Raw genomic sequence first — 14,407 nt, 5'->3', positions numbered from 1 at the left:
CCTAGGCTACGTCTTAAACACGGCACATGTTACCGGACAGTGTCCGCGTTACATTCACGGTATCAAGTGTTTTATGATCAATGTGTTAGCCTTCGTAATGTAACGTTATACTTTAACCGTTAGCTACGGCTAGTATACGATTCTCTTACCGGGCAAAGTAAGAGCTTAGAATATATAGCAATATATAGCCTGTATATCCTCCGTCAGCCATTTAATTTTGATTTAATTATAGTCTCAGTCATAAGATTCGCTTCCAACGTTATCCTAAATAAATTATAAACTGTGAAGTGTGATTCTACTCTAAATAGACAAATGCGGTAAAGTTGGTAACAGTAAGGGTGGATGTTTCTAACGGATCTAGGCTAGACCTAGGCTTACAGTAGGCCAAAAGTGAGAGATCAAAATATTACAGGTAAACGGTGTCAAATTTAGGGGTAGGGAAAATTAAATGGGAAACTTAAATGAGTCTATACAATTACATTTAAATAAGATATTACGCTGGCTTCGTTCATACTGTGTAGGCCTTGGCTATGTTATTTTAAACCGGGTCGGCTATCTGCATACGCTACTGGTTTTGTCGGTCGGCTGGCGAATGGAAAGTTTTACCTATGTACGACACGAAATTAATATAGCCCTATATAATATTTGCGTCATACAATGATTGGAAATGATTTTATATTTATTATTACGAAATCGATTGCAAGTAAGGTATAGGCGTATAAGATAAACACACGTATCGAGATGTGCTGTATCTCCCGGGAAGGAAACTCCTTTGTAGTGGGTCACTCACGGCAGGAACGTTGTCGAGTCTCCGCTAGTGTATGCTGTAGGAATTTATGCACTGGCTGATAGGAATGAAACAATAGCATATATTATGACAACTACAGAAATACTAAATGTATGTGCTAAATATAATATTACAGACCAAATATAAATATTTGAGATATTGTTTTTTACTTTTATCTGAATTTCGTCAGCTTACGAATTTTATTTTAATAAAATCATTATTATATCATGCTTTTCTATTGGTACGTTTGGCAAGCAAGTTTGAATAAGGCACCACTCTTCTTTTTTATTTTTATTATATAATTGAAATAAAATAAAATTCCTAATATTATGAAAATCGAAAAAATAAGAAATCACATACAATTCTTTGTTAGAATTAATGATTGATTCTGTAGATTTTGTATGCGTTTTTGTCTTCTATTACACATACTTTGGATAATCGTCATGTGTATTTATCCATCATGGATGAACGATAAGATAAGTAACTGTGATCTTTCTTTCCTATTCTTCAGATTCCAATATCTCATCTATACCTAGAATGGTCCTTCAGTGGATTTGATGGTAAAGATATCAGACTTGAGTCCGGTCTTAGTTTATCGAACCTATCATCAGTAGAGAAGATATCCATCAATGAAGGAAGACTGGAACAAGAATTAACAGAAGAAGAAGTGATCGGATTAATAAACTATGGAATAAAGTCACCAATATTCAAGGAACTATGGTGAGGGAAAAACATCGTGACAGGCCTTGACTGATAATTTGTGGGTAAAAGGGGGGGGGTAGTCAGAGGGTTAGCGTATGGGGTTTATAGGAGGGGATAAGGTACTGGTACTGTGCAGTGATATTTTTATTTTAGTTGAATGTACAAGTCTTGTGTTGAGACGGTTTGAAATGTTGCCATATTTGGAATTCGTTTTAAGCTGGGAAATGTGTTAACATTTTATTTCATTACTGATTGTGCAGTTTACAGCACATCGTTAGGCTTTTCCACACATTAGGATGTAACAAGGTGAGTTGCTGGTGGTGGGGGGGGGGTCAGTATAATAGGAAAACAAATAACCTTAAAACTTATAAACGAAATAAAACTACAAGAAACCTTTATAAAGATAAATTATTACTCAAAAACTGAAACGAAAGATGGGAAGATTTCAAGTACATGAAACGAAAACTTCTATTGTGTATTTTAAAATACAGTATCAGTTGTAATAAATTGAAAAATATTTGCAAGAGTTGTGCAACATTTATTAATAAATAGAAATAGTTAAAAATATCAAATAATCAAATGTTAATGGGAGGGGGTGTAAGGAGGGGTGGTGGAAGGGTTGTTTGACCATAATAACTAATGGCTGATACTTATAACTTGTCAACAGCTGTTTTACCATAATAAACGAAAAGGCAAATTCATTGACCTTAATGTAATTTATTACAGTGATGACATCAGATTTTTATTTATTTTATAAATATTAAATATTTACTTTCCTTTTATTTATATTTTCTTTACCTTTGAAGGCTTGATAACTGTAAACTGCCGTCATCGATCAATCCAGACATCATACCAGAAGAATCAAGATTAAGGAATATTAAAGGTACGATGTTTACATAAGAATTAAAAGATTTATTGATAAAGTAGATTGTTTTTAATGTAACGTTTCACATATTTGTGACAAGAGAGGAAAGTGGTCCTGTGTGGGTGTAGGGTGGATGGGGGGGGGGAGGGGTTGGAGTTCCTAAAAGTTCCTTCGTTGGTGTTCCTTAAGCTGATTTAAAAGAGCTTTCTATCAAGTCACATATTAAAAGAATATCTAAGAGATTTATTGTATTGAGTTACTTAATATATTATTGTTACCCTATAAAATAAGGACTGTGAAGTAAGCAGGAATTGTTAGGTAACAAAGAGAATATAATTATTGGTTAGATTACTAGTGACTGTTAATTTTCTAGTACTTTTTTACTAATTAATTAGTAGAGAGAACTGATATTCGATCCCTCTGGTACAGGTACATTACCTCTGACTGTTAACATTATAAGTATATGAAACAAATTAATATTGAATCTTATGTATTGTTTAAAATATGTCATGTATTTCTATAATACTTTATTGATGTTATTGATTTCATCAATTTTTACAGTCATATCATCCAGTGAAGCCAGATTGCTTGATCTATCAACTGGTAAATGGACGAAGGTTTGTAATATCTTATATATTTTAAGTAAATTATAATCATTAATAATGTTAGTTGCTTTCTCATTTTCCTGTGATACTGTTATTATTAGTAACATGCATAACAGTGAAGGGGTATAGAGGGGTTGATCAATTTTCAAAACATAATCACAAAAAGCCAGCATCCTTGAGAGTTAATGGCAGATATTGTCTCCCAGTATGGAATATTCTGGTGTCAGACAATATGATTCTTACAGGAAAAAAAAACAATATCTTGCTGTAAACTCTAGATACATTTATTTGAAGCTAATTAATTACATTATTCCAGGAAATGTATCTCAGTCGAAGTCGTGTAAAGTCATCATGCCGGCTGTTCTTTAAAATACTTCTTTTTTTTCTTCTTTAATCTGATTAATTTAGATAATCACTCAACTGTTATCGTACTTTGCTTCATTGTGCAGGAAGTAAATCATACAAATTCAAACAGAAATATTTAACTAATTGTAAACTTTGTTTTAAATATCTGCTGAATTAATCAATTTATTAAACTCCGCTATTAACACCAAATTTCATTGTCTCCTTAACTCTTCAATTTTACATTAATAGTATTCTATTAAATAATTACTATTTCTTTCTTTCAATAGCCTGATGACATCCAGACTATAACAGTGATGTGTTCAGATGGTTTGATCATCCACAGAGACAGCAGTAAGTCTGTACAGAGGTCAGTCATAGAGCTCCTGGTGGAAGCATCCAATCATGACGTAAGTGAAACATAAAGGGATATATTGAATAAATACATCAATCAATACAAGTTAAAATTAGATAAAACCGTTGAATGAAATTAATAAGAGATTAGATCGCTTTAGTTATTAAATATTAAACTGTTTAAATTAGAACAAGGAAATACAGGTTCAAATTGGATCGCAAATACAAACAATAAACAAACAAATACAAAGCAAGTACTGGATATAGTGTGTAGGATAAGAAACATGTAAATAATCATTTTGAAATTCTTTTTCAAGGTTTCTATTCAGCAATACTTCCTGTTCATCTTACCTCCATTAATTTTATCTTTCAAAATCTTCCCAGAAAGTTAAGTATAAAATAATAATTCAAGACAGAAAGGGTCAATGAATTGTTTCCTATTTTACGGATTCGGCCGGATATTTTTTTTCTGTTTCAGTTTACGTTTAAATTAAAACAGAGATAAATGAAGTGATTGATAAACATACCTTAGTATTAGAATACCTCAAAAACAAACTGATACCTAAATATAAAATGTATACTAATTAACAGTTTACTGAAAAACCAAGCCCATCTTAACCTGTTCTACCCATCATAAATTACATAAATTAAATAATACATATTAATTCGGGCTCATGTCCACCCTTCTCATCACCCTTCAAAAACAAATTACATTAAATATGTTTAAGCCGTCTGCCTGCTCCCCAAACCCTGAAGCACCCCTCATTACCCCTACCACACCCACCCCTACCCAGTACGACACCCATCGGTCCTTTTATCTATCACTTTTGACAATAACAACATAACTTTTACTAGGGTAAACCATATCCACGCCCCCCCCCCCCCGCACTAAGACACCCTCCTAATACCCCTACCAAATATCACTAAACCTTAACACACCCTTCCTTACCATAACACACCCCTCCCTACACCCCTGACATCCCTTGTACCGTCCATCCCTCACCCCTCTTACACACCTTTAATTTATTCTACAGAAATAACAATAACTGATCTCTGTAATAAACCTAACCCTCTTGTTTACTCTTTAACATCTTGAAATCAAACCAAAGATAAAGCGAAGATAAAACAAACTTTACAGATAAAATCATCCAATTTTTACAAATTCAAACCACTAATTATTTAATAATTAACACAACTATAACAAAATATGATTAAAATAAACAAATATTATTTGATTAATATGAAATGAAAACAACAATACATTAGTTTAATCTTTCTAAATTAATTATGATGTTATTATTTTCAAGTATTTATCCTGTAAACAAACATGATGATATTAATTCTATTTATTATTTCCTTTCTGCAGATTCCTATATACTGGGTGACTCTAGGCTGGTCCTTTTGTAAGATTGATGAAGATGGGAACATTATCCTCTCCTCTGGTCTCTCTCTACCAATCATAACATCAATAGAGAGGATGAGCATATACACAGAGGAAGGGAGAGAAATTAATAAACATGAAGTTAGTGGAATATTAAACTATGTACAACACTCTCAAAGATTCAAGGAACTGAAGTAAGTATAATTAATAAATATGTAAATAATATTAGTACTTAATAAAATAACTAATTAATAGTAATGATGTAAACAAGAAAGGAATTATTAATATAGTTATATTTAATAATTACTGAAGGGATTTATTGATAGGTTTAGATAATTGTAGAAGTAAAACAAAACAAATGAAGAAGAAATTGAATCAATAAATAAACTAACAATGACGGAACAGTCATCATGTAAGGAATATGATTAATAATTCAAACTTTAACAATTAATTCTTCACAAAAATGAAATGTATTGAAATAAAGAGATAGGAGTACCTAGCCTAAATGTAAAACAAAACAATATATCTCATTGAAACAATAACCCCCAAAAATAGGATGTTATTCGACCAAGATATGAGGAATCAATTATTTCAGTTATTATCATCTTAGAGGTATGAAAAGACACTTTGCCAAAATCTACCTAAAATAAATAAAAACAAACTTTGATGAGTTACATTTACAGAAAAATGATGAGGAGATAAACTAGAAAGAAAAAAAAAAGAAAGTTTGTCATACTAAAGCCTAAGGTCAATACTTTCCTCTTTTCTTTATCGGGAGAAAATTTTGTTTAATTAGTTTATAAATGAACGAATAATAAATGCAAATTAATGTTAAAGTAAAAGAAAGACAGTGATGTAAATTAAACAGATTGTAATTGGCCTCATCTAATAATACGGCACCCCTCTCAACTATACTACCTTAAGCTTTCTCTAATCCAACCCCTCACACCCACCCCTAAATCAAACTATGCTAGACCACTTACCCCGCCCGTTTCATTTACCATGTTTATAACACTTGGAAACTGATCTTGTTAACAACACCCTCCTCCCCCCCCCCCACACACACACACACACAAACCCCCAAACACACACACACACCAAGGTCACCTGTCATACTAGTATTGTCCGTCTCTTCTGATCAACATGTCGCCACCTCCTCCACTCCAACCCTTGCCCCCCCCCACCCCGTCGCCATGCGACAAACAACTCTTAGAAATAACACTCAAATCACGTATATATGTTTTCTCATCTATTCTCATTGATTGCCGAATATACTAATAGAAACAAACACAGTACATAGATCTGTTTAAAGAATAATCTCTAAGATTTTAATGCAGATCCTTACTAACATTGCAGTATTCTCCTGTCTACCAAACAACCCCCCCATTTTCCCAACCCACCACCCTCCCCCACCCCACTCCCCAATGCACCCTCCCTCCCAAACCTACAAGGCCAATAGCCCTTATGTTATCTCTATATACTCTACAGTGTGTTGTTGTCACCATATTCCCATTTGTTAAATCTAACCTGTCATATATACACAATACTGTACACATTTATATCATACATTTGTACGTTAAAAAATTCCACTCTTTTCTACTCAGAACACGTTTTATTTTATCGTAAAGTCTATTGAACTTATTTCATGATTTTTTTTTCTTACTAAAGATGTACACTGACTGTACTGACACTTTCAATAGTTTAACATTTTCTTTTGTTCAACACAATGGAATAGACGCGAGCGCCTTCCAATGAAAAGAAGTTGTGTTCAATATAAGAGACGCGCGCGCGTGCTTTATAAAAGCACCTGGAATTTACTGACAAACAAGTACCTGGAGATTGCAATGAATACGTCACGTCTAGACACTGTCTGGTTTTAAATCTTTGGAAGGCCATGCATGATATTGACCCTAAATTGTGAAGATCTTTCTATTTTTTTAAGTTAAATTTGTTTATTGTTGTTTTTCTTCCTTTTGAGAAACAAATAATTATATAAGAAAGGATAAAGAGAAAATATAAGGGTATGTATGAAATTAATTAGAAAGGAAACTAAAGGGAAACAAGTGTATAGGGAAAATGAAAAAAAAAAGATCAAATTGTGATCAATCTGTAAAATATTTGACAGTTATTATACATACTTATTTTATAATTTGTTTTCATATGCACTAAAAATTAGTAAATGTTTAATTTTTATACTAGTTAAGAACTATGAAATTCCCAAAACAAACAAACCAGTCCAAGGAGTTAATGACACTGTGATAAAGCTGTTCATTTTAAGTACCTGTGACTGATTATCACCAAACGAACATCACATGGTGAATGAAGTTGTGTGCTTTCGTGGTTATCACGGGGGGGGGGGGGGGGTGGGGTAGTATCAACATTTAGATTATAAATTATGGCCAATCCACCTTCACTACCGTTGTTAACCAAAAGTTGTTTTTAACAGTCTAGATAACTTTCCTGCCAAGCACCATGTCCTTTCTGAGAGTCCGTAAGATTTCAGGTCTGGACGGTCTGCATCTTTGGCATTATTAGATTTATATACTGGAAAACACCATAATGCCACTAGATCATATAAAATCAATTACTGATGGTTCATTGATCTGAAAAAGCTTTTGATACAAATATATATTGTTTATAACTTTACAAACTTAAACATTATGGAATTCGGGGAATTGTTCATAACTGGTTATTTGTCCAACAAAAAGCAATACGTCCAAATCAGCGATTTTAAGTCATGGTTTTTATAATATAGTATGCAGTGTGCACCAGGTCTATACTTGGGCCCATAAAGTCTAAAAATCAGTTAAGTTCCTTATTGGACTTCTTTTGGACAATAAAGGATTTTTTTAAGACGGAAATAATTTTTTACACGAGTTATAACAACGGATGAAAGCACCAAGGTCAGCATATACAAAAGTATGCAGCCCTCCCCCCCCCCCCCCCAAACAAAATTATATTTGGGAACATTTGGGCAATATGTTGAGAATTTGTCAGGCACCAACTGAATTTTTTTTTTTTTTTTCAATGGTTAAACTTTTTATTATTATGATCATTATATTGTAATGACTTGCCCAAAAATGATAGCCAATATGGAAGGGAAATAAGACGGCAAATTGTATGTAATTGGCATGCGATGTAATAACCGGTGCATGCTTATATAATATGTACATGAAGATTTTGAAAGCGCGCGGAGCGCGCTAACAATTTTGGTTATATTTTTCGGGCAAGTTATTACAGCGCTTCACCCCCCCCCCACCCCAAATCAAATTGGGCTTCTACGCCTATGCTCACGCTGTACCTACACACACACTGTATACATAAAACATATGCCATCTGTGTTCAGACCTACTAGTGAATGTTAACTTTCCTTTCATTATAATCTCTATTAATATAATGATGTACACTGTATATCAAGCTCATTGTATTCTTTGTACATGACCTGTCAATCGCACTGTAATACGTCACGTGACTAAACGACTGCAGCTTCGATATCTGGATACGTCGATGATCTGTTGTTCTGAAGGTCATTTTGACAAGTACTAAATCTGTCTCTATTTTATTATAATGTTAGCCACACGATGTTTGGAAGAAAACGATACTCTAACATCTTATACGATTTCATTAGTAGTAGTAGTAGTAGCAGTAAGTTGAGTCTCGTCCATCCGACATGCTCAGTGATTAACTTCCGCCACGTATCACGATCTTGCGCAAGGTTTATTGCTTCCTCGAAATTGTTAATGTTAACGTCCTTAAATTGCGACTTTATTCTTCCAAGCAAGGTAGTCTCTGGCCTTCCTTTTGGTTTAGCAGTATGTCTCAATGCTTCTCCTAGGCCTAGTATTATTATATCAAAAACGATCTTAATAAATTGGGGGAATATTGTTCAGTCGGCAGATTTTTGGACTCTGCTAGGGAAGAATAGGAATATTACTACTGGTGCCCCCCCCCCCCCGCCCACAGCGTATTTCTTATAGCAAAACATTGCGTTTAGGGACCACACTCTATAAATCGTCTAAACATTCTTATTTCTGGGTTAGAACCCCAATGCCTTTGGCTTGAATGACCCCAGGGCAACAAACCCTTTACTAGATAATACTACGCCGTCCTACATTTGTTTGAGTTAAGTTGTGTGTTTATGTCGGTTACATGCTTACACAGAGAACATCATATTTATTTTATGTCCATCAATGTGTTGTCTGTGCATTCAGTTTGTTAAACAAAAACATGAAATTGCCGGAAAAACCAACACTCCTAAAATGTACGCACACTGCACATTGCTAATAATAGAAGAGGTGTATCTGCGTTGCCTACACCTTCTAATTATGTACTGACTTTGAAGGCACTTCTGGAATATTTCATTTTCCAATGATATTGCTCGTATCTTTAGATAAGATATGACAGTAGTCTAGACGATAAAAATAAATAGAAGATTAAATTACACGGCTACATAACAGAGCAGAACATACTGATTGATTTCTGAGATTAGAGCTAAACATGCATGCAAGCTGACAATATGAATGAAAATAAAGACAACTTGTCGATGTGAGGTATCAACTTGAAAAAAAGTAGTATCGACCATTTTATCCTAATATCTTGACGACACAAACGAACGCAACGTTATTCGATTAATCCTAATTTAATATTTTAAAGATATGTTCATAGTCCACCAAGATCTGAATAAATTTACCATGGCATATATATGCATCATACAGTTGATAGTATAGTAGTAATGCGAGCAGTGTCAATTGGGGAATCGACTCACTGACAAACACGTGTAATGTGATGATGTAGAAAGATGATGACGTAATGAAGTTCATCTGCAGTTTTATGGATTGCTTCTTCGTGTGTTTGTAAGTATGTTGTAACATTAAATAATCTCGCGGAACATTAAATATTTAACTTACAATTAAGTGCTAACGAGTTGAGAGGTAAAACATTACTGCCATACGGTAATTCTTGAGTATTCGAAATTACAGTAGCTTTATTTTGGAAGATATATCAACCACGATTCCTTTATTCTCTTCCTCCCGCCCCCCCCCCCCCCGTCCCAATTCCAGCTATAACTCTGTTAAGACTCCTGTAAAATGGCATGACATTCCTTTCAGTGCCTTAGCTTGGGTAGATGCCCTAGAGAGGGGAGGGGGGGGGGGCAGTTTAAGGAACAGCCATAAATAATATGTATCGTCCAAATGTTGGTGATGCTCTGTTGTGCGTAAATACCAGGACTGGTTTGAGAGATATTTTAGTGAGTGGGTCATTTCCCAAAAGATGCCATTGTGACACAATTTAAGTGAAGCGCCACCACCGGTTTGCGCGTAACGTATCAAGAACATTGTTGTCAAGTTTACCACCCAGATTGCCGGAAATGTAACATCCCCTCCCCCTCCCATTATAAAAAACAATTAAATAAAGAAACGTTAATTAGAAACAAACATTCGGTAAACAATACTTTGTAAGGTTAATGGGACATTGCGTTACTTTATAAGGTCTGCTTTATTCATTGTTTTATTCATGTAAGTAAAGATATGAAAGCACGCTAGCCGCATAGCCTATATATGCTGAAGGGAAGCCGTATGGATAATTTAGTTGTAAATTAATTGCTAGATTTGTGTTATCGGTATTTGCTTAACATGCCAAAATGGCCCTACGGGGGGGGGGGGGGGCAAATGGGCTGAGTGGGTGGACCGTGTAGAGGACCCAACGTATTGTATATTAAAAAGGTCCCCTGTTATACGTATTTCACAGTGCTTCAATATTCTTAGTTAAATCATTATAGCACTTATATAGAGCTAACAATGAAACTGAAGGACCTGCATGGAGCACATAGACGTAATCAATACATATATGAGCAGTAGTTTTACAATAGACTGCTACATTATTCGCGCTGGTTAAATCTTAGGGACTCTCTACGTCTATTGTTATTGTAACATAACTTGTGAACCCCCCCCCCCCAAAAAAAAAAACAACAACAAAAAAAACGCAGGTTCATCGCATCGCGTTCGTGCATACACGTGATGAGAGGTTAAAATAAACCTTTTTTTTTCTGTCTTTACGTCATTCCTATACGTGCCAAGAATCTCGAGGTTGTACACTATACTAATGATATCACAAGAAACTTGATATGACCGTCGCTAAAACTAATCGAATAAAACTTGCGATATAAAACATACCGTGTGTATTAAACTATTAACAGGAGATATACTACCGCGTCTTCAATGTATATGTATAAATGCTATTTAGGTCGTTCCGAATAAGACTAACAACAAAATGTAACTTTAATGATACATTTCATAAAAGCTGACAATATATAGAGGACAACAATGTAAATTTGCGATGTCAGCTATAAATTTGTGGAAAAAATATTCGACCATTTTTATGTTAAATGCCTTAACAATATATTGATGACGTAACGAAGATTCATGTTTTTTTTTATTTGTTGGTTAGCTTATTCATGGGTCTGTTTGTGCATAGTGAGATTAACTTAACATGCAGAAAATTAAGTCGGCAACTTACAATTATATTCAAACGAATTGAGAGATAAAACACTGATCAGATCCTTTTTTTTTACGGTCTCCCCTCCCCAACCCTTCAAGGGTCCTTGATTAATCAGATATACCTTCTATTTAAAGTATGTTGAAAATGATCGTTTATATTTTTAATAACGGATAAACAAAAATATACAAATGGATAATGTAAAAGGAAATATTTGCATGATTTACATTTTGTAAACTTTCTTCCTTCAGATAGAGTTGGAAAACATGTCAGGTTACATTAGTTTGGACATGAATACTGTGGTGCCGTTTATGAGCACCCGACAACGAACGGAACGGGCTGGGCTGGTGGGAAAGGAGAGGAGGGCGGTGGTTAGGTGGGTTGAAAAGAATAAAACAGAGCCGTACTTAAATTTATCTATTCACTGTTGCCCCACTGTAATAATTTATCATAAGTTTCCGATTGAATTAAGGTTCGACGTCATAATAGAACCTTCTTGAGACATTTGTATTTAAGGTTATTCTTCGTAAACAAAACTTCCATCATTTTCAAATAACCGTTTTATAGTTGTTTTCAGAATTGTCCGTAGCCGGAGTGTCCCAGAGCCTTCCTAATTTGTTTTTAATGATATGTGAGGTTGTAACAGAGGCCTTAAGGAACAACTATTGATGTATATTGCGTTCTCTGAGTTAACCTTTATACTTTATCCAAGATAGTTACAATTAAAGAAAGATGTAATGACAAATGACTGATTCTATTTCTTTCTCTGATTATAGCCTAAGGGACTGTGTGCTGCCCTCATCGATACCCGTCGGACCATCTCTATCTACACTGAAATCTCGGGCAGTGAATGGTAAAGTTCTAATCGGTTTATGACTGTTTCATGTTGTTAGCAGTTCGAACCATTCTCGTAGACGACATTTGATGGGGTTTTGGTTTCAGTCAAAGTGAGGGCGCTATATCACCGGGCGTCATTGCCTGTTGCAGTAAACATTGACAGATATTCATAAGTCAGAAAATTTGGGAGATACCATGTTTGTGTTGATGTTGTATAATACAGGGTAAAATTTTACATTGCAACAAGTTGAGTAAATTGGTTTTCTTGATAAAGTCAATCTGCTGCATTAAAGACTGATATGGGCCATCACTATCCTATATTATTTAAAATAAAAGTACATATAACTGTGTATCGAACCCATCATACAGATAACATAACTAGAATATATTGAAGAAAGGCTTTCTGATTAGAAATAGCAATGAAAACAATATCGTAGGAAGCGATTTAAACATAAGGAGACAGAAAGCGATTTGGTTTACAGGTCTTGATTTTTGGTTCCTTGCTTTAGCAAAAGGAACCTATGCAGTCAGGTTGGCGTGTGTGTGTGTGTATGTATGTATGTATGTATGTATGTGTGTGTGTGTGTGTGTGTGTGTGTCTGTGACACTTGCTTGGGTACGCTCTATCTCAATAAGGGAATGTTGGATTGAGGCCAAACTTGGACTATAGATCCGCCATATGGAAAAGGTGTGCCCTATTGTTTTTGGTGCCCACAAAGGTCACCAAAGGTCAGTTATGGTCCAAAAACCGAAAATATTAAAACTGCAATAACTCCCAGTGCCAATGTGCGACAAGATTGATATTTTGGGACAAGTTGTGAACTGGTTAGGGGAGCATTTTCAAACTTAACGGTCATGTGATCCGAGGTCACCAAAGGTCAATTAATGATAAAAAACTAGTATTTTTGCAATAACTTGAGAACAAAATGTCTGTTAGGGTTGGGAGTTGCCTCAATGTAATCCAATTGTCGACCCGCATCTGGGTGACCCTTGACCTCAATTTGACCTCTGGTGACCTTTTCATGTTTTGGGGATTTTTACAGTTTCGATGCTATTTTCAGATGTCAAAGGTACCTTCTGATCATAAATGTCAATAGGTTGACCCCGTGTGACCTTTATGTGCGAAGTTATATGGGGTCAAAGTTTTTCGGTCGGAGTTAGGATGGTTGTACAGACTTTTCGTTTTGTTTTTTGGAATCAGGATATTAAACTACATCTGAAACCAAGGTCAAAAGGTCAAAGGTCACATTAGAAAAAATGTGCTTATTTTGGGAGGAAACGAGCAAAAAAGAAAATGTTTGGTTTTGATGCTAGATTTGGATATCAAAGGTACCTTCCAATCAAAAATGTCAATTGGTTGACACCCGTGTGACCTTCGTGTGCGAAGTTATACGAGGTCAAAGTTAATTTTCACACATTTAATGCAACAACTCCCAGTTCCATGGTGTGACATGGTTGATATTTTTGGACAAGTTGCAAATGGTATAGGGGAATATTTTCAAACTTAACGGTCATGTGATCCGAGGTCACCAAAGGTCAATTAATGTCAAAAAACTAGTATTTTGGGGGCAGAAAATGGGCAAAGAAATTTTTTTTGGAATTTTTACAGTTTGATGCTCTAATTTAGGTCTCATCAATCAAAAATGTCAATAAGTTGACCCAAGGTGACCTTTGTATGTTAAGTTATATGAGGTCAAAGTTAATTTTCAGACATTTAGTGTAATAACTCCCAGTGCCAAGGTGTTACACAGTTGATATTTTGAGACAAGTTGCAAATGGTATAGGGGAATATTTTCAAACTTAACGGTCATGTGATCCGAGGTCACCAAAGGTCAATTAATGATAAAAAACTAGTATTTTTTGCGATAACTTGAGAACAAATTGTCCGTTAGGGTTGGGAGTTGCTTCAATGTAATCCAATTGTCGACCCGCATCTGGGTGACCCTTGACCTCAATTTGACCTCTGGTGACCTTTTTAGTGTTTTGTGGATTTTTACAGTTTTGATGCTTTTTTCAGATGTTAAAGGTAACTTCTGATC

The 14,407-nt window shown here is 34.8% G+C and overlaps 1 protein-coding gene across 2 annotated transcripts in view; it reads left to right on the top strand.

Annotated features, from left to right (window-relative positions):
- Positions 1-14,407, top strand: part of LOC139982210 (uncharacterized) — a 34,912-nt gene that overhangs the window by 12,618 nt on the left and 7,887 nt on the right. For both annotated transcript variants that reach the window (XM_071994826.1, XM_071994828.1), the window contains 6 exons: positions 1,299-1,507; positions 2,296-2,372; positions 2,916-2,971; positions 3,592-3,711; positions 5,022-5,230; positions 12,308-12,384. In XM_071994826.1, the coding sequence (XP_071850927.1) occupies positions 1,299-1,507; positions 2,296-2,372; positions 2,916-2,971; positions 3,592-3,711; positions 5,022-5,230; positions 12,308-12,384 (748 nt within the window). The remainder of the gene's footprint in view (positions 1-1,298; positions 1,508-2,295; positions 2,373-2,915; positions 2,972-3,591; positions 3,712-5,021; positions 5,231-12,307; positions 12,385-14,407) is intronic.

Source organism: Apostichopus japonicus, chromosome 16 (genome assembly GCF_037975245.1).
Source record: "Apostichopus japonicus isolate 1M-3 chromosome 16, ASM3797524v1, whole genome shotgun sequence".
Taxonomy (NCBI): domain Eukaryota; kingdom Metazoa; phylum Echinodermata; class Holothuroidea; order Aspidochirotida; family Stichopodidae; genus Apostichopus; species Apostichopus japonicus.
Note: the sequence above shows the minus strand (reverse complement) of the source record. Positions and strands in the feature narration are given on the sequence as shown.